A 19,348-nucleotide genomic window follows, 5' to 3' on the forward strand; every position below is an offset into this window, starting at 1 on the left:
TTAGACCAAATCAAGTTCTTTTTTTTCTTTTTCAGTTGTTCCGTTTTTTTTTTTTTTTTTTTCTTTTTTTGTTATATTATTAGAGAAGTCTGGGTGGACCAATCGAACTCAATCGGGCTGAAAATGTGGTGCCCCATATTCTCATACCATCGTTCCTCCCATGAATAAGCTTCGCCAGTGAGCGTTGCCTCCAATTTAGCACGAGGACGGTTTAACATTTTGTTAGAAAGCGGAGATAGAGGGACGTCTCCATTGGGAAAACGGTTCTTCGTAAATATTACATTGTGTAAATAGGCATCAATTAAATATTAATAATATCTTTAATACTGGGTTTTACTGTTGAAGACTCTTTGGCAACAATCCCCACACATAAATAAATATACATTATGAGGCAGTGAGAAGCAAAGTGATGTAAGTGCCAAAATTAAAAACTTATGAGATAATCAGTACAAATGGTAGGAGAACCTCTGTTTTAGGGGGCAAGAGATGGTATTAGTAGTTCTGGTGTAGGTGCTGCTATGTAGCATGATTTAGAAAAGAAAAACAATAAAAGCCTACCTAGGATCTGAACTCTGAACTCGTTTTTACTCGAGACTTTATAAAGTCTACTTGCATCCCTTTGCTTCTCGCTACCTCATATGTTACCATGAATGACCAAAATTGGAGAATGTTAACAGTAACAGGTATTTTGCCGGAAATATTCGGTCTTTCGCCAACGTCTTTGGTATGCTAATTTTTCTATTCACCGGCTAATGTTGACATTGACCAGATTTCGGAGGTTCACAGTAATACACACACGTGCGTGTATATACATATATATATATATATATATATATATATATATATATATATATATATATATATATAATGGCTTGCTTAATGAGCCAAATCTTTATATAAATGAAGTTATCGTTAAAACAATGAGTTTTATGTTGTTAAATAAGGAAAAGTGGCTGATGTTGTTATGTGTTCTCACACACCACTCCACAACAGTTTGACAAGAGCATTTAAATTTAGACTGTATTAAATTAAAAAATCATTTAATGGAAAAGTAAGGATTTTTTCAGACATATTTTGTGAGTATAATAGTTTGTAGGAACCAGACAACAGTACTAACAATAGATCAAGTATATCTGCCAATACATATTGAGTTTTAAAATCCTTTTTCTGATTTCTGCATGTGCACGAATTTTTATGAGAAACCATAACTATTTGTGTAGTTTTTTGCTGTTTGGCACTTTTTCACTCATCAAGCATGATACTGTAAACTTGTTAACACCAATATCAAGTTCTTCTTCACAATTTTTGGCTTGACTGAGACTTTCGATATATTTTTAACTATGATAACACATTGAGAACACGACACAAAATAAATGATATTGCAATGCAATCATAAGACGTTTTACCACAAATTATAAGGTATCGACGTTACAAAACTTGAATCTGTGATATGGAATGAGAATTGAAGCATCGGTTCAAACTGACGATAGTTTACTCCAAATGCATTGATCACTTGACGCATTTTCAGAAAAAGTTTGGGACGAACCGTTCATTGCTAAAAGCATATGTACACGTTAAGCTTGTTAGTATTGTAAGAAAATATAACCCATATTTTGCTGATTATGTTTGAACATTGTCATGGTTTGATTTCATTTTGCATAAGCTATCGAGAATAGATTAACTGAGCTTATTTTAAAACCCTTCCAGTTACGACTGGAGTAATTATTTTAATCGCACTTGCAATGAGGTTTTCGATCCCAAAAGCTAGACAAGCAATATTATGACATTCAAAATTATGAAAGAGAATCAACCAGCATTGGAACATGTCGTTTCGTGGGCTTTATCAAAAGTCTTACGGTTTTGAAATGTTGAAATTGAAACAGTTTTCTGCCTTTGAGTTTGAAGTATATTCTACTTTGCTGCAACGTTGCAAGCGAGAGAGTTTTTTAAACTTTCAGCTGTTACTGTAACAAATTCAATGATTTAAATATTATGTTAACATGTGGATATTATTAACTATAACACGTTTCAAACTATGATATGTAAATTGTCTTGCTATAATATCGGAGTTTATTGGTACTTTGTTTTCCACTCATCCTAGCGCTATTAGTGTGGCTCAGTATGCTCAGTGAGCAGTTCAACTGTCATTTTAGCTCAATGGTTAAAAATTCTCTTCTACTGAAGGATTCTTTGTTGTGGCATGATTTTATATTCAAACGGAAAAAGTGAAAGTTAATATGAGGTAGTGAGAAGCAAAGGGATGCAAGTCGCAAAATTAAAAATTTGGAGATAACCAGTACAAATGGTAAGGGAACCTCTCTTCTGTCTTTAGGCAAGATATTGTACTAGTAGCCTGGTAGGTGTTGCTGTATAGCATGATGTAGAAAGAAAAATACCTACTTTAAACGCGTTTTACTCGAAACTTAAATTAGTCCACTTGCATCCCTTTGCTTCTCACTGGCTCATATGTTTTATCAAAGTAGTCATCGCAAGAAAGATGTTGTGATCTAAGCTTCTGCGAACCAAATAATCATTTCTTACTTATAAATCAACTTCTTACTAGAAACGTTTTTTCCATACCAACAAATAGACGATATCATATTTGTCGGATCAGTTGTTGGTGACTATATTAACACATTTGTTCTTTTTGCCAACTCTTAGTTTCAAAAACTCCAATAAGAATGTTTCATAAATCTGCGTCACTTGCAAGAGTATAATTCCGTCCTTTCTCTACACACATTACAATCCACATAGCAGCACCAATGAAATTTACAATTACATTGCGATGTTTTTACGTATTGGTGCGTGTTGTAGCCCCTCCCACAACACATGAGGTCACAACCGTCCGTATCACGCGATGTCCTGTTGCATAGTCTTCCAACAGTTCCTGTAGATCCTTTCATAGGATCTGCTTCGCAGTAATTTGGCGATTTCTCGAGGTACACCAGGTCTCGAGGCCTAGGTTTTCTGTGAGACCTCTTGCTTCTGCGCATGCGGAGGTAGAGGGGTCTATTCTTCCTCGTAGGTGACACAGAGTTTTTCGAGGGATTCAAAAGAGCGAAGACACGTTTGGCGGCGTAGTAGCGCCGCATCAGGTAATCACCGGTCTTGCTGAAGGTTGGCAGCGTGTTCCAGCACGTCTTCATGGTACAGGAACCAGAAACGCCATGGCACTTGCATTCCGTCTGCATGGTGAAGATGACAGCCTGAAATAAAGAAACATAAATTAGAGAAAGATACGTATGTCTTCTCAACCGAAACAATATTTGCGTTCTAAAATCTTCTCCAAAGTTCTTGCTTACAAATTCAGTAAACTCTAACCTGTGCATTTCGGGAGGAGAGTCATAAGTGTAAAATTCGGGATCTTAGCATGCCTTCTGCCTGGTAATTTTTCAAAACTGAAGTCCCCAAATACAGTTTTAGGCTGTGTTTAGTTACAGGGGAAGGGATAATTCCCGTGACCCAACCCGTAGGTTTGCACTGGTTCTACCAAGCAAAAAATGTTCTTCAGAGGAAAAATTTTTACTTTTAAAATAAGGGCAAAGCACTCAAAAAGACTAAATGTCCTTCGATTAAAACTTGAGGTAGGAAACAGACGGAAAGTAGAAGGAGAGGGATAAAAGATCAACTCTGAGCGCTGAATTTCATATCAATATTTTTCATTAAATTTTAAAAACGCATTTTTTACTGATACAATTTATATTTAGCCATAATATTAGTTTTTTCCAATAGTACCTACAATGAAACTTTTTTTTTTATCTCCGTGAGAGCTATAGGTTTTTTTTTTCCCTTTTTGTGTGTGTGACAAACGAAAATGAAGGCTATTTGACTTTTGAAATTATTATCGTTGTTTGCTGTTATTCGAGGGTCATTTTTTTAAGTGAGAACCGTTTTGTAATTAAGGAAAAGAAACTTTATTGATGGTTGAAAATCACATGACAAATTAAAATGTGAACAATTTATTACGTTTCAACATAGTCACCATTAACATTGAAGCAATTTTTAAGCCGTGGCACCAGATTTGTATCCCGTCATCAATTAACTAGGCCGCATGACTTTTTTCCTGTCGGTAACCGCTTCTGCTGATGTTTTGTCGCAATGGTTGGATTTAATCCCCTATATTTTCCTTGAATAAATAAATGACACACCGGCTTAACTTTACACTTATATACGGTAATTATGAAAGAGCACTCTTTAAATCATGCCTAACTTAAGAACATCTTATGCTTAAGATATTTTAATGTGCTCATTCAGACTTTACTCTTTATTTTCATTTAGACCGTTAAAATAGTTTTTTTTTAAATAAAAATTGCAATTTTTTCAATAACATTTTATTTTTTATATTTACGAAAGCGTACATTTTTTACTGAATATGCAGAGATAATTTGTTTTTGAAGGATTGCTTCATGAAAAAAAGGTTTTTAACTTTTTAAATATCACAATTAGGGGCGCCCCGATGAGAGGTCACGGGAGGTCAATGTGACCTTCCAAAACTTCTTTTTTGGCTAAATTTGTCTGACGAATTCCAAAATTATCATCGTTCGGATAAATTTGAAGATCTATTCAGCAAAATTATCATCATTTGACGAAATTTCGAGTATCATTCGGCAAAATTATAACCATAGTTTTATTTAGAAAATTGAGAATTTCAGCCTTTCCAAAAATTTAAGTTCCGCCTCCCATGATCACAACAGCGTACTGCTTGCTCTCTTTGAGGCTGTCTAAAGTTAAAGATTATGTCACACTTCCTAGCAATGAATTCTTTCCTTCCCTGTGTCACACATTACCTTACCCCTCCACTGCCCTTTTCACATGTCAAGCAGTTTTTCAAAATATATTTTTATAAATAAAATGTGTGATGTCCCACAAATTGTTACGTCCTCTCCCTCAAAGCGTGACATCATTTGTGGATGGCCTCTTTGTATGCTGTTTAATATAAAAAATGGTTTAAAAATGTTAAAAACTTGGCTTGCACCCTTGATTGTGAAATTTTCAATTTCTCAGAAACAAATTCATTTTTTAATTATTAATTTTCTTGCTTTCTTCTTCCTTTTTTTTGTGTGTGTGTGTGTACTAATAGGACTATTAAGCTATTCCTGGTAGCATTGCGGGCACACGCCGATGGTGCCGATGTCAGAAAACTTGTATCAACCTTGAAAATATTACATTCTCTTCGGTTTCTCAAGAGCTATGTTAATTATGAAGAGGAATCATCGTTGAGTATTAAATATGAAATATAATTTTTATCGTAAAATTGCCGAGTAAAATAGTTTTGCCATTTTTCCGAGCATAAATTCGTGTATCATTATGCCGAAGGTTGTGTGTAACCATGTTCGTCCATATAGGGGAGCAAGTGGGGGCTCGTGCCCCCCCCCCCCCCCAGAAGTTAAAACTTCCTTGCTTTTAGTACTTTTTTCTTTGCATAAATGTAAAAACATTTCTTCTCCAGCCGTTAATGAATAATATATTAAAAATGTCAATTTTTAATGACTCTTAATCTATCCTGAAATCGCTTTACATGGGGAAAATATCCTGCTAAACCATGTGGAAAATATCTGAGCCCCCCCCCCCTTACAATTTTGAATGTGGGCGCCCTTGTGTGTAACAATACCCTTCAGTAGAAGTTATGTCTACCAGTCACTTAATTTTGACACATAGTATATTGCAGTTGTGTTGTTACTGGCACATATAAATCACATATTGATCTTGGTAACTAAAAACGCGCCTTCTAATTATCTAACATCACTCCGTTATCTTACTAATTATCTAACATCACTCCATTATTTACTAATTACATACCAGTTTTTAATACATTTCCTAACAGAAGTTAGGTTTTAATGAGTACTTAATTAAGGAAAAGGGTATTCTCTTAATAGATGTTACACCGTGAGTGTTTTTATTTTCATACACTTAATAACTGCCCTCTGCTTTTTAACCAAACAGCATATTACAATCATACGTGTTTCACTATCTGTTAAATATTCATGTATGAGAGTAGATCTAAATTAATCATTTTTACCTTGAGTTTTCAACAAACTGTTGAACATTTTCTTTGAACTTATCTTTCTTTTCTGGCTTATGCGCATACATTTAAAGGTAGTGAACACTTTTAAAAGAACATCTCTTTCACGATGATGGTTGAAATAAATATGCATATTTTTTTATTAAAAGATCATTAATTATTATTAATATATGCACTCGTATGAAGATCAAGTTTTATATACCTGCATCATGTTCTGTTGTACATCGAAAAAACTTAAAGATTATTTCTGCTGTTGTTTTAATTTAGTTTAAGGAGTGTTCAAGGTGTAGATTTTGATAAAATGTATCACAAAAGATCAAGTAGGAAATTAAAAAATTACAATGTAAAAATTAAAAAAAAAAGATTCCGATTAATAATGTTTTTTTTATTTTTAGTTTTTAGTAACACAAATTCAGAGTAACTTGGGTATGTGTTAAATTCATTTATTTATTGGTAGTTAATTAAAGAGAAGAATGTGGGATTTATATTCAGTGTCAAAATACAGAAACTACCAATGTTACTATAAATGAATCATTTGTTTTCGAAACGCTATGTCCTCAAAAGTATTGCACATACAGCGATGAAGAATATATGAAAATTACCACAAACTCGTCAAGATTTGAAATTTGATTAACCAGGCACTCTTTTTAAAATGACGACAAAACAAGAAAAGCGGTTTGTGTGTGTGTGTGTGTGTGTATTTCAATATGCATGCTGTTCATCTGTTTTTTGCCGTGCTTTGGGGGCACATTAATGATATTCTTTATATACCCCCACACACACCAAAAGAGTTAGTAGAACTCAAGGAAGGACAGCATTTATGTGGCTGTGATGACCATTGCAGGACACAACTTTTTACAGGACAGTTACTCTACGCACTAGCACAATCAGAACTACCTTCTGGATGCTTTTTGATCAAAACAGTCCTTACCTGTGTGCAAACTAGTGTACAGGGATTGGAATAATCTTTAAAACAAGGGCTTGGAGGGAGAGGGGAGGTAATTACCATAGGCGGATTTAGGTCGAAATATTTGGGGATGCAACAATAACAGGGATCTGGGGAAGGGAGGGGGGTATTCCCGGAATAACAAGGCAGTGGCGAAATCAGGAAATAATTTTAGGGCGGGACACACTTTTAAATCTAAAAAACGCAATGTAAACCATATTTGGTAAGATTAGGGGATGGACAATTCTTAACATTTAAGCAATGGATGAATCAGGCTACTGGTTTGAATGGGATTCACGCACCCAGAAAAAATTTGAAATAGTAGTTTTGGAAACGCAGTTTTACAGTTCTTGGTGATATTTTAAGGGCAAGAAAGGTACGTGTGGCTCTAAAGCTATTTTTAGAAATTTTAGTCTTATAAATGTGATTATAGTCCATATTTATAGTTTGGGTTAGGAATGAGACTCACATCAGACTGTCTCCAATCGATTTTTTGAAAAGCAGATAGAAATACGTAACCACTTCCCCACGCTACCTCTTTAACTTTTCATAATTGAAGTTCTAAAAATACTACGGAGGACAATTTTTGCTGCTGTTACCGGACGGGGTGTTCTGGAGCTCTCCCCTGTAAAATTTTCGAAATTGAAGTCCTAAAAATGAAGTTCTTCTGCAATACTCCATGGTATTAAAAAAAAAGGATTCTTCCACTTAAATATTTCGAAATAGTAGTTTTCAAAACCAAAGTATTAACACTCTTCAATGATATTAGAGAAAGGGGGTCGGAGGCCCTTGTTCGAATATTTTCCAAAATTGAAGTCTTAAACACATGAGTGTAAGACCATATTTGGTAACGTTAGGACCAGTTTTTCAAAACTGAAACTCCAAAAACGCAATTTTAAATGATTTTCGATGCATTTAGGTGGTTAAAAGATCTTTCTTGGAAATTTTGCGAAAGTGAAGCCCAAGAAACGAAATTTGAGGTACTTTGTAACAATTTTGGCTGAAGAAAGGGCTTTGGAGAAGAAATTTTTTTAGGACTAATAGGAAAAATGAAAACGAAATAGAAAAAATGAAAAAAAAAAAAAGGGAGGGGGGAGATATGAAAGAAAGAGGATTGTACCAGGAGGGGGGGGGGAGGCACACGATTCGCCGCCAATAATCTGAAGCTGTTGAAAAATTTAAATGTCAATATTTCTTTTTGAAAGAGAAATTAAGATTTTTTCCCAACATTCTTTTTTTTTCGTAAAATAACTGCGTTTTCCCAAAATGAGATCTTTTCTTCTCTTCAAAAATAAAGCATATATTTTTTAAACATCTACTCAGCATTTTGTGGGGAGGGTCACCAGTCTTGTGCCCCGTTCCCCCTAGATGCACCACTGCAGCAAAATGTCCGGGAGTCCTCCTTCAAAAATTTTTGAAAATTCATCTTAAAAATGTTGGTTTTCGGTTGATTTCGGTGTAGATTTTATTGATAAAGTTTCTCGCAATAGCCATGTTTTTTTTTTTTTTTTTTTTTTGCACTTTATTAGCCATTGTTGTTTCAAAATTGAAGAATTGGTATTGGTATACGAATAAATACCCAATTACAGAACATGCAATTACTATACGAATGTACAGTAATTAATCACGAATGTACAGTAATTAGTTTATAAATAACACAGCACTGAACTATAAATTGTTTGAGAAGTTTCTTTATTTGCATGAAATTATTTATTAGGTTTTTTTTTTGCAAATGGATAAAATTATTTTAATTCTTAACATGAGCACAGTTATGTTTTTCTTGCACTAGCGACGTGTGGTGATACAGTGGATTCAAGTAAATTTACTAGTATAATCAGCTATGATTTTTTTTCCCAACTGCGTTTCTGAGTGAAATATACTAAACTAATTTTTTTCAAAACACCGCCAATAATTTTAGGGGTGCGGCGCACCCCCGTAAATCCGCCCATGGGAATTACCCTCCACCACTTCGCTGCGCCACAGACTACGTTATGGTCATCACTACCGCATGGATGCTATCTTTAAGTTCTTCTAAAACTTTTCGTAGTGAGGATACATAAATACTATCATAATTTTCAAGTGCTGCGATACGTAAATATAATTTCAGCAGTAACTAGTCACTGCTGATTTATTACTTCTATTATACGGGTCTAAATAGTGGATATCAAACCTGTTTTCCTGTTAGAGGGTATTTAACTTGTAGATGCAACTACTCCCAGAGAAGTACTGAATGAAACTGGATTTTCTACTTTTCCCTAGTTAGTAGTAAACTATTTTTTGATCTGTAGTTGCCGACCAGTAGTAAGTATATGTATAATGAGAAATAGCTTACGAATGTTTTTTTCTTCTTTTCATTCGCAATATTAAGTACAGTTCAATAAGAATGACCAATTAAGCTAAGTTCAATAGGAAGTAGAAATCGACATAGAAGATTTCACTACAAGTAGTCCAAGAGATTTGTTGCAACAATGCAACAAACTCACAGAAGTTCCATTGTACATATTTTATGTTCATACATCTACGAGCACATCAAAATAACAAACATGCCTTTTTACCCTTCCCATTCACTTGTGTAATGTATTGGTGTACGGCTTGTTTGGTCGTCAAATATTTTAAGAGTGAAAAAAATAAGTGTGGGAACGAAGTACTTGGGCTAAAAAGAGGGGGGAAAATCATTTCAAAATATGGACAATACAGGAAGTCGAAAGAATAGGCTAAAAGAGAAGCCACTTTTCCTCGCCGTCTTGTCTGTCTTCTAAATCGTTGTTCCCCGCCGAATACATCTTTTCCGCAGTCAAAAGCTTCCATTCTCCAAGGAGGCTCATTACCTCTCTGCGTTTGACAGGCGGTAGTAAAACAGACGATTCCTGTTTCACAGAAAGAACTTAATCCCCCGTGATTCTGTTGAAGGGAATGTGGAAGGATGGAAGTGGCAGGCGACCACAATGGCACCGCTCTCTGTTGTCCACATTGTTGCCAAGTTACCACAGAGCGAGAGGTCAGAGGGTTAAGAGGTGAGTGATCATTACCTGAAACGAAGGAAGGTCGTCCACAGGGGGTTGCGGAGGAGCGTCCAGAGGGAGGGATGTTATCAGATATAGGTAACTTTTTTTGCTTGGATATTTCAGACAGGAGGAGCTTTTTGGGGGGTGGTGCTGAACGTTTATTATTAGTTTTCATTTAGCTAGGGTAACATTTTTGCGAATGATAAGACCATCAACCTCACTGGATCACTTTAAACATATCTTTTCATGTAACTCTTAGAAAACATATATTTTCAAAGTACAACGTTACCTGATAAGTAAAAATTTGCAGGAGTTGTTATTGTTGGGCATAAAATTCGTATATAATGACTAAGTTTAAACAGAAGAAAAAACATAATTTTTCGCTCAACAAATTCCAGCAAAGTTGCATGCATTTTGACACTCCCAAACAAACTACGAAGCGCTACTGACAAATTCAGAACCTGAGGAGCGCGTGTTAAAAGTCATGTGCCTCACCACGTTATATTCGAAGCAGATCGGAAATGTACTATTTTATATTTTGCCAGCTTCCCATTTAGCGTTCCATTATAGAATACCCAGGAAATAGGTGAAATATTGATTGTTTCATACGTTACTGACTAGTTTTTGGTATCATATAGAATGCCTAGGACAGGCGTTTAATACAATGCCCGATTCCAAACTAGGCGATAACACACACACACACATACATATTACCTCTAATAAATATTTTCGTCCACTAAACATTAAAACGTAACGAATCACTCAACTTGTTAGTCGATAAAACTTTTTTTTTTCACAATCTACTGTAGGAAACTCACGCTGGGAAACAAAATGGATTTGCTTCCATAATTAGTTTACATCTTTAAGAGCATTAAAAAACGTTATCTCAAATTAATCTTCAATTTTTTTTACACATGGCAACATTGCGTGCTGTGACGCGTATCAATTTCAGTGTAGCCGTGGGTTCCGGTCGACAGGGGGGAGGGGAATAGCCGGCTTAGTGTCTTCGCTCTTCACTTTTTAATAAAATGAAACCGATTGGCGGCAACATTTATTATGGAGTTAATTAAAAACAGCGAACAAGAGATGGAACAAGTGTGAATTACTTTATTTCGTGTTCAAACCTTATATATCAGAGTAAAAGGGTGTGCAATGGAACTAATTTTCATTCTTCGGATTTGAAACTTCTAAATTATTCTCTGGGTAGACGTTTACATTGATGTCCGGGACTGATTTATGATCTTGAATGCCCAAGGTATTGCGTCTGGTAAGTATGGACTGAAACAAGTTAAGACGAATTATGTTTTTGTTTTTAGGGTCAATTTAGTATTGTAGCTGATAATTTGTGACTACTCCTGAGTAGCAGTAGCCCAGAGAAAGTTAATTACCGCTAAGTGGTCGGGCGTAAATCGGGTCCTCGAAGAAGTCTAATAATTGATTTTTTAGCCTTAATTTAAGTAGGGGCATGTGAGGGGGGGGGGCAAAGGGAAATACTTAAGATAACTTACCTTTTTAAAAATGAGCAAAAAACAAATTCACTTTGAAAATTACAATACATAAATATAGGACAATGTATTTCGAAATAAAACTTGCTTTGAACCATTATTTTTAATTTTTGGCAGCAGATTTGTACCTTCAAAAAACAGTTCTCTTTTTTTTTCATGGGGCAAAGTGAAAAATAAAATATTTTTCTGATGAAATATTTTCTATTTGACTATTAAAGATATTTTTGGTGAAATACATAGGTAAATAACAGAATTTATGAATAAACGAATAAATAAATAAAAAAATTAATAATGATAAAATATAAATGAGTGCATGAAATAGTGAACGGATGAGTAAATAAGGGAAATATTAAATGAAGGAATTCAAGTTAATTAATTAATCAATGAAAACGTATGTAATTTAATAAATGATTGAATGCGTAAACAAAATGAGCTACTTCCAGAAAAATTACACACAAAAAAAAAAAGAAAGAAATAATTTAGTGAAATTTATACACAAAATGCGTTTTTATGCTAGAAATCATCGTGGAATAGAGAACATTTGAAAATATGAAACATAACTGGTTTACCGTGGTTAATAAAAAAATGCCATCGCTAAAACTGGACAAAATTATAAGGAAAACGAGAGTTTTGCCCTGATAAACCCTAGTAATTTTTCCCTTATTTTCAATCACTTTTTTAAGTCTTGATGTCATAGAAGTTAAAGAACGTTTTCTGAAACTTTTATCCTGGCTTTTTCGATAGAAAAAAATGAGTTCTTGCTTGTTTCGGTATTTTTTTTTTTATTAGACACAAAAAATAAACTCCCTATGCACCACATAGTATCATATAGGGCCCGAAGGTAAGAGGCACAACAGTACAAAATACACAAAATAAAATGAGCACAACATACAAACAATTAACAACGAATAGAGAAGAAAAACACACACACACACACACACACACACACACACACACACACACATACAAAAAGGTTTCGGTATTGAATACCATTTTCTCATACTTCGTGTCCTAGAATGCCTCAGTTTCCATTAAACTTATGTAAAGCATTTTGTCCTGCCGTTACAGTACTTTCACGAAATAAGCTTCAAGCGATGATTTCGAATTTTGAGAAACATGTAATTAGGCATTATTCTGTTAGAACAAATAGTTTAAACTCATAATTAAAGGTGATTTTGGTTTAAAAAATGTTTATCAGTGCATCAGCATTACTCCTAAAATTAATTCTGCCAAGTACAAAAAATATTGGTATAGTTTTCCTCCTTTGCGATGCTCAGACCATTACTGAACCACCTCCAAATGCACGCTTCGAGATATTTTTTTTTTCCCTTCACAGAGATCGTACCAGAAATAGCAAAAACCATCTAGTTATTCTAGTTAAACTTTTTCTCATCAAAAGCGATTTCATTATCCCACTTTTTACCCATAACAACGTATTTTTGGCACGCTCAACCAATTGGTCTCTTCTGAACTTTTTTGTCATGACATTAGTTTCACATAATGAAACGTTTTCTCTTTTCGTTAAAGATGCTGAATGGTTCGGGAACTGCCATCGTAACTTGAATTCCAATGTAATACCTCTTGATGTTTGCTTTTTGAAGCAAGCTCGTTTCTTATTACCTTGTGTTTCTCACTTGCAGAAACGAAAGATTTCCTACCCGTTCGTCTTTGTGGTCCTTATTTGCAGAGATTTTTGAGAAAGCTCTAAATGGACCGATCTCTATCTATCCAGATTTGATGCTATTTGACGCACTGTAAGTCGTGAAATTTTTCAAGCAGCCACTTTCCTTTTCTCGAATTATTTAATTTTTGTACCTAGCGAAATAATTGTAAAAATAGAATGCGACTCCCCCCCAATCGCTTATTAAGCATTTACATCGATATGTAGCGCAGTTTGCAGAACAAAAACATGCAAATTTTGCTTTTTAGAACATTTAATTTTCATTTTCCTTATCATTGTGTCCATATCACACCGATGTCTAAACTCAAACTTCCTTCAACGACGAAGAAATTCCTTTGTATTTTCAATAAAAACTATTAAAATCAAGTTTTAATTAGTCTTTCCCTTCGGCAGCTAGAATGGTCTATAATCGTGTTTTTAAGACATCAATTTTAGAAAATAGTGGAGAAATTTCCGGAACTTTTTCTCCCCCTTACATCTCCAAAGATACAAATACAAAAGTGACGACCAGCAACAGGCTCTGGGCCCAGCTAGACTGGTCCTAGTCAATTTAATCCCCAGTGAATATCAATGGTCCTCTTAATGCTCATTACCACCTCTTCCGGTAAGCTGTTCCAAGGTTCCACTACCCTGCTATAATAATAATTTTTCCTAATATCCACGTTAGCCTGAGATTTAAATAGCTTAAAACAATGACCCCGTGTCCTGTTTTCAGTGCTAAACTTCAGCCCCGTAACATCTTTCATTTTAATAAATTTAAACAACTGAATCATGTCCCGTCGGTCTCTTCTTTGCTCAAGACTACATTTTTAGCTTTCTAAGCCTGGAATCGTAGTCTAAGTGAGAAAGTCCATTTATTAGCCTTATAGCCCGCCTTTGAACCCTTTCCAATACATTAATATCTTTCTTAAGATAAGGAGACCAAAACTGAACAGCATACTCCAAATGAGGTCTTACCAAACTTCTATAAAATTGCGTGTTTCGGCTGATGAAGAATTGAAGTTAAGTTCATACGGGGAGGGGATTATGTGTCCTCCCCCTTCCCTAAAACTAATTTCCGGTTGCGTCACTGTTTCGTAACTCTTAGCCGATCGTGTCAATCAGTATATTTAGTATAAGATGTCTTCAGCATGTAATAAACATATGTATAAATTTGCTTTCAATGCTACATTTAAAAAAAATATATGTTTCAGTAAATGTATTTAAGTGTACATTTTAACAAAGCACAAAATGTTTACATATTGTTTTTCTAAATAAATGAAATGCCTATGGTAATTTTTCTCACATTATATTTGTCTACAAAATCTCACTCCAGATGTTAATCATATTTTCCCCGAATATCACTGCATGAAGGCGCTCAAAAGACATTTGCACGACGGCGCCGATCAGGCTTGGCGCGGGCCTGAGCCCGACTGCCCCGATCACTGATTGGAAATGGATATGGCAGCTTCTTTAAGACCGCTAGCAGTCATTTATGGACTTATCTACCCAATCAGCGATGGAATTTTTATGGATAACAGTGCACCATTTGCAGGACATAATCGAGAGATGAGGTTGTGCACAAAATTCCGCACAGGTAGAACTTTCGAAATTATACAGGTCTATTGCAGCAGAATGGCTCAATGTTTCCATGAGGAACATCCACTGACTTGTTAAACTCATGTTATTGTTTTTCGCCGACAAAAAGGAGGTCCAACACGATATAGGAGCTATCCCGCGACTTTTATCACCTCAGTACGATAGAAGTTATGACTAAAAAAAAAAAAAATAATGCTGGAAATCCCTGGTCTAGCAAATGTTTACAGAGACAGAAATCAGTGTCACGTACTTTTCTGCCCGCCCGGTTGTTGTGCAAGTTCATGAGGGATCGGGCGTCGCCCTCCATCTCCCGGGCGTCGAGGAACTGCCTCGCCAGGCCCGCGCCCTGCCGCACGTCCGCACTGCAGCCGCCCCATTTCCATCCGCCCGTAGCGTCCAGGAGCCCCTCGCGTCGAGTGTCGCAGCCGCAGCCCCGCAGCTCTCCCCGGCCGCACGCCCGCGTCAGGGAGTGCGTCACACCCGCCGACGTCACTGCATACGTGTAGGCCGCTTCCCGGCTGCCTGAGAAAAAGAAAAGAGTGAGAAATATTAGTGCAAAAATGATTTTAGTTACAATCAAGTGTGGCGGTACCGCCACAAACAAAAAATTACTGTTGATAGTATTGTTAATCTGTAGAGAGCTCCTCTTAAGGGGGGGGGGGTAACTACAACATTTCTTACGTGTTCTTGAAATACTATACAAGAATTGACAATAATTACAAAAGTAAAAGGGGGATCCCTTCTCGTTACCCCCCCTGATAGGTGTTTGTTTATGATGATTATAATAAAAATACAAGCTTTGCTTTACCTTAAACTAGGTGTCGAAGTAAGAACAAAATTTACATAGAGAGGAACTCTAATAGATCATTTGCATGCATTAAGAATTCAAACCCCATTGTTATCTGACAAAGTCATAACCAATCGAGACAGAAAAATAAATCATCTCATCCCATAATTTAGAATGCGTGATCAAATCAAAGATTGCAAGTCATTATAGTCTAAAAATAGAAAAATTCACTTCTTTTTGGGTGAGGAAAGCTTGGAACTTAATCGTAAAATCAACATATAAAATAAATTGATGTGTGTGGAATGCATATTTGCTTCATCGGCTACCGTGTGTTCAAAACGTTTTAAGATTCAGTTCCAGCTATTGATGTATCTTTTGTAGAGCATTTTGCGACAATGAATTCATCTAAATGCTTTCAACATTCAGTTCTGGTAGACGAAATGACATTGCTTGTTATACATTCTATTTGAGATACTTTCAGGTTTTTTTACAAGGAAGTAAAATGCATACTTCTTACACAGAGAAATTTAAATTAGTCGTTACATTTTCAATGTAGTTATTCATTACTTTAATCAGTGCTAAGTTAATGATTGGTTGAAAGTCTTACATGCATATTAAGCAGGGCTTTGACTTCTCAGAGTGCACAAGAATCATGTGACCCCCCAGCCAAAAATCTAGCAGTCCAAATGCAAATATTTACTCAATTTTCATTGCTTAGTGCAAATAGTATAAAATAACCACCAGTTCAGTTATTCTATCTTAGGACTGCAGTTCCGTGCTTTTTAGCACTCATCAGCTTGGAATAGGAAGTAACTGAGCTGGTGGCGAAAACCCTCTTAAGGGAGCCAAGAGAGCCAAACAAGCTGGTAGCTAATGTGGAATTAGTACTATTATTTGATTCTTTTAACAAGATGATAAAGCGTAAACCGTAATTGAGGCGGTGAGAAGCATAGGGGTGTAAACGGACGTTTTGAAGTTTTGAGTAGAATGGGTTTCAAGTTCAGGTCGGCTTTCATCGAAAAAAAAAAAAAACAGAATTATGGTGGAAAGCAACACCTACCAGGAGTTCTAGTACTATCTTTTGCCTCAAAACAGGATATATTCTCTCAACCATTTGTACTGGTTAAGTCCAAATTTTTTATTTTGGCACTTGCATCCTTTTGCTTCTGACTATCTCATTTTACATACATCTAGTCCTCTTTCAAACATTGATAAATAATTACTACTTGGTTTGTCCATACATAAACTTTATATTTTGAGCTTTTTTAAGGCAAAACAGCAAAAAATTCATATTTTTAAGAATTAAATTACGCTGTGCACTTGTGTGACCGGCGTGTGATTAAGTCCTTAAAGTAAGGTAAGTTAAAATTATTATTATTTTTAACTCACTGCAAGAAAATTTGGAAGCATGCATTCGACTTGCTGGGCTAATTTTTATGCATAATGATACCCAAGGAGATTTCAGTAAAAGTTCATGTAGAAATTCTTGTTTATTCATATCAAATCTGTCTGATTTTGCATCAGATACCGCAGTATTGACTTTTATTTGCGATTTTGTTTACATATTTCTTGGCAGTTTTAGAAGTTTTATTTGAAAAGTCTTATATATTGTCTTCGCGAATCTTTACTCGAAAATTGCATGATATAAGTTCCACTGTTAGTTTAATTACTGTTTTTTTTTTAGTCAGGTTTAGTTCTATTTTGTGAACTATCAAAAATCAACCTGTTTGACTTTTTAGTTTCTTTCAAATTCCCTTTGAAATATACGAGTAATTCGATTTTTTCTCTAAAGTAAAATCAGCCAGCGGTATTGAAAACAGTCATCTAAACAAACTCACACATGCATTTAAAAAATAAATAAATAAAAGAATCTTGCATATTCGATCAAGGTCTCTTGACCGCAGGTCCTGTTAGCGGAAAAACTTGATCGGTCCTCGGACTGCCAGCAAAAAATATTAGCACTTAACTACTTAAATTAACTTACTTAATTCTTAATCCCCCCTCCCAAGAAAAAAGATTCCGGCGAAAGTCGACATTCTCCAATTTCGGCCTCTCACGAGAACAGGTGGTTTGGTGCTCAATGGCAAGATTATTGTACCTCTCCTCGGCACGGGCCCAATAACCTTGTACAAGGTACCGAATACTCTAAAGCAGGCGGGGGTGCATTGTTTCCGACTTCAGGTGCTTAATTTATTCAATTCCGAAGTTGCTCGGACATCTCAACAGCCACGAGCATTATACATTGTTATATCTCCTTCCGTCACCACATTGGAATCCGTTAAGGCCACCAGCTGATCCTTCGGGTCGAAGGCCACGAACGGTAGTCCTTAACACTCCTGTAAAGAGAAAAGGGGAGATCGCCATCATGATTAATGAGCTCTGTTGCGTTTTTTCGGGTCAGTGGATGGATGAAAGGGTTGTTGCCAGATATTATTTATGCCCACCGCAGCTCCCGGTATTCCTCATGTACAGGCGCATTAAAATAATGACATCGATGGATATAATGGCAGTGAGTGTTTTAATAGAATGTCGACATTACGGTCAATTCCCGTCGATTAATCTTGTTCAGTGACAGAAATGATGCATGGTCTTTGAACAGAAGGGCCTTCAACCGATAATTTGAAGACGTTCGTCTAAATATGAGCTGAGTTCAGAAGTCAGCCGTAATGGATTTTATATGAAATGGTGTTTCTTTTTTGAAAAATTTTGGATGTCGTCGAGTTGGAAAGAGCTTTTTTTTTCGTTTCACATGGTCCCTAATGTACTCTTAATTTACACATCCCCATTGACTTAAGGTTCATGACCGGCTTTCTCTTTTATATAGAGAATGTTCCGTTTTAACCTGCAAGACCTCTATTTTCGCAACCGTTTGTCTTAGATGCATACTTTCAATTGCAAAAATGTTCAAAATCAGATGCGGAGTTAAGATATTGAAAATTTGAAGTAAAAATAAAAATGGGTCAAAAAATACAAAATTTAATTTTCTATACTGGCCCTAGGTTCACTAAGTTTTGTTTAGAGAAATAACCTACATTGAAAACTATTACTGACACAAAAAACTTGACACTTGTGCGACCAAAACTCAAGAAGATATTCCAGTTCAAAGTTTTAAGGGATCATATAGAAGATAAGATTGGAACTTCTCGCCCTTTCAGAAGAATGACAGGCTGTCAAAATAAAAAATAAATAAATAAATTAAAAAAAAGGGTATTCATAATTTTCATTGGTATTCAAAAGATCATGCAAATGTTATGCCGTGATACGAAAAAACACACGGCAAAACCTCGAAAAATTTGATGAACCACTCTATGCACACATTAGCCCGGTCAAAATAGACCAAAAAAAAGCGAAAGTTCGGAAAAATTCCCATAAAGCTGAAAATTGGTACAGACCTTAAGAACATCATTATACATGAAATGTCAAAAGTCGTCATCGATCCGAGTGGAGCTAAAAATTTTATGCAAGGTCAAAGGTCAAAAAATCAATTTTTCATATATATCTCTCAAACGATAATTTTTAGCGAAAAAATGGAGGTTACAAAGTTTGAAAGGTATACAATTGTGTACAAACAAGTGGGGATTCCGAGTATGGGTCATGGGGGTCATACCTTCCACCCTAAAGCTACTAAATATAAGTTAAAATGGCATTAGAGACATATTTAAAAAAAAAAATTCCCTTAGACCCCTTATTTGTAACCCCTATTTGGTACTTTGACTATGAAATTAACACAAATATAGTTAAGGACAACACTAAAGTGAAGTGTCAGAAGTCCCCATCGATCCCGATGGAGCTAAAAATTTTATTCAAGGTCAAAGGTCAAAAAC

General features: G+C 35.5%; 1 protein-coding gene across 1 annotated transcript in view; it reads right to left on the reverse strand.

Moving 5' to 3' along the window:
- Positions 1 to 1,052: 1,052 nt before the first annotated feature.
- The window catches only part of LOC129231654 (protein Wnt-7a-like), a 337,423-nt gene continuing 319,127 nt past the window's right edge, over positions 1,053 to 19,348 (reverse strand). The window contains exons 3-4 of the mRNA XM_054866021.1: positions 14,988 to 15,259; positions 1,053 to 3,206 (exon numbers count right to left, since the gene is read on the reverse strand). Of these exons, the coding sequence (XP_054721996.1) occupies positions 2,700 to 3,206; positions 14,988 to 15,259 (779 nt within the window). The 3' untranslated portion in view covers positions 1,053 to 2,699. The remainder of the gene's footprint in view (positions 3,207 to 14,987; positions 15,260 to 19,348) is intronic.

Source organism: Uloborus diversus, chromosome 1 (assembly GCF_026930045.1).
Source record: "Uloborus diversus isolate 005 chromosome 1, Udiv.v.3.1, whole genome shotgun sequence".
NCBI classification, from domain to species: domain Eukaryota; kingdom Metazoa; phylum Arthropoda; class Arachnida; order Araneae; family Uloboridae; genus Uloborus; species Uloborus diversus.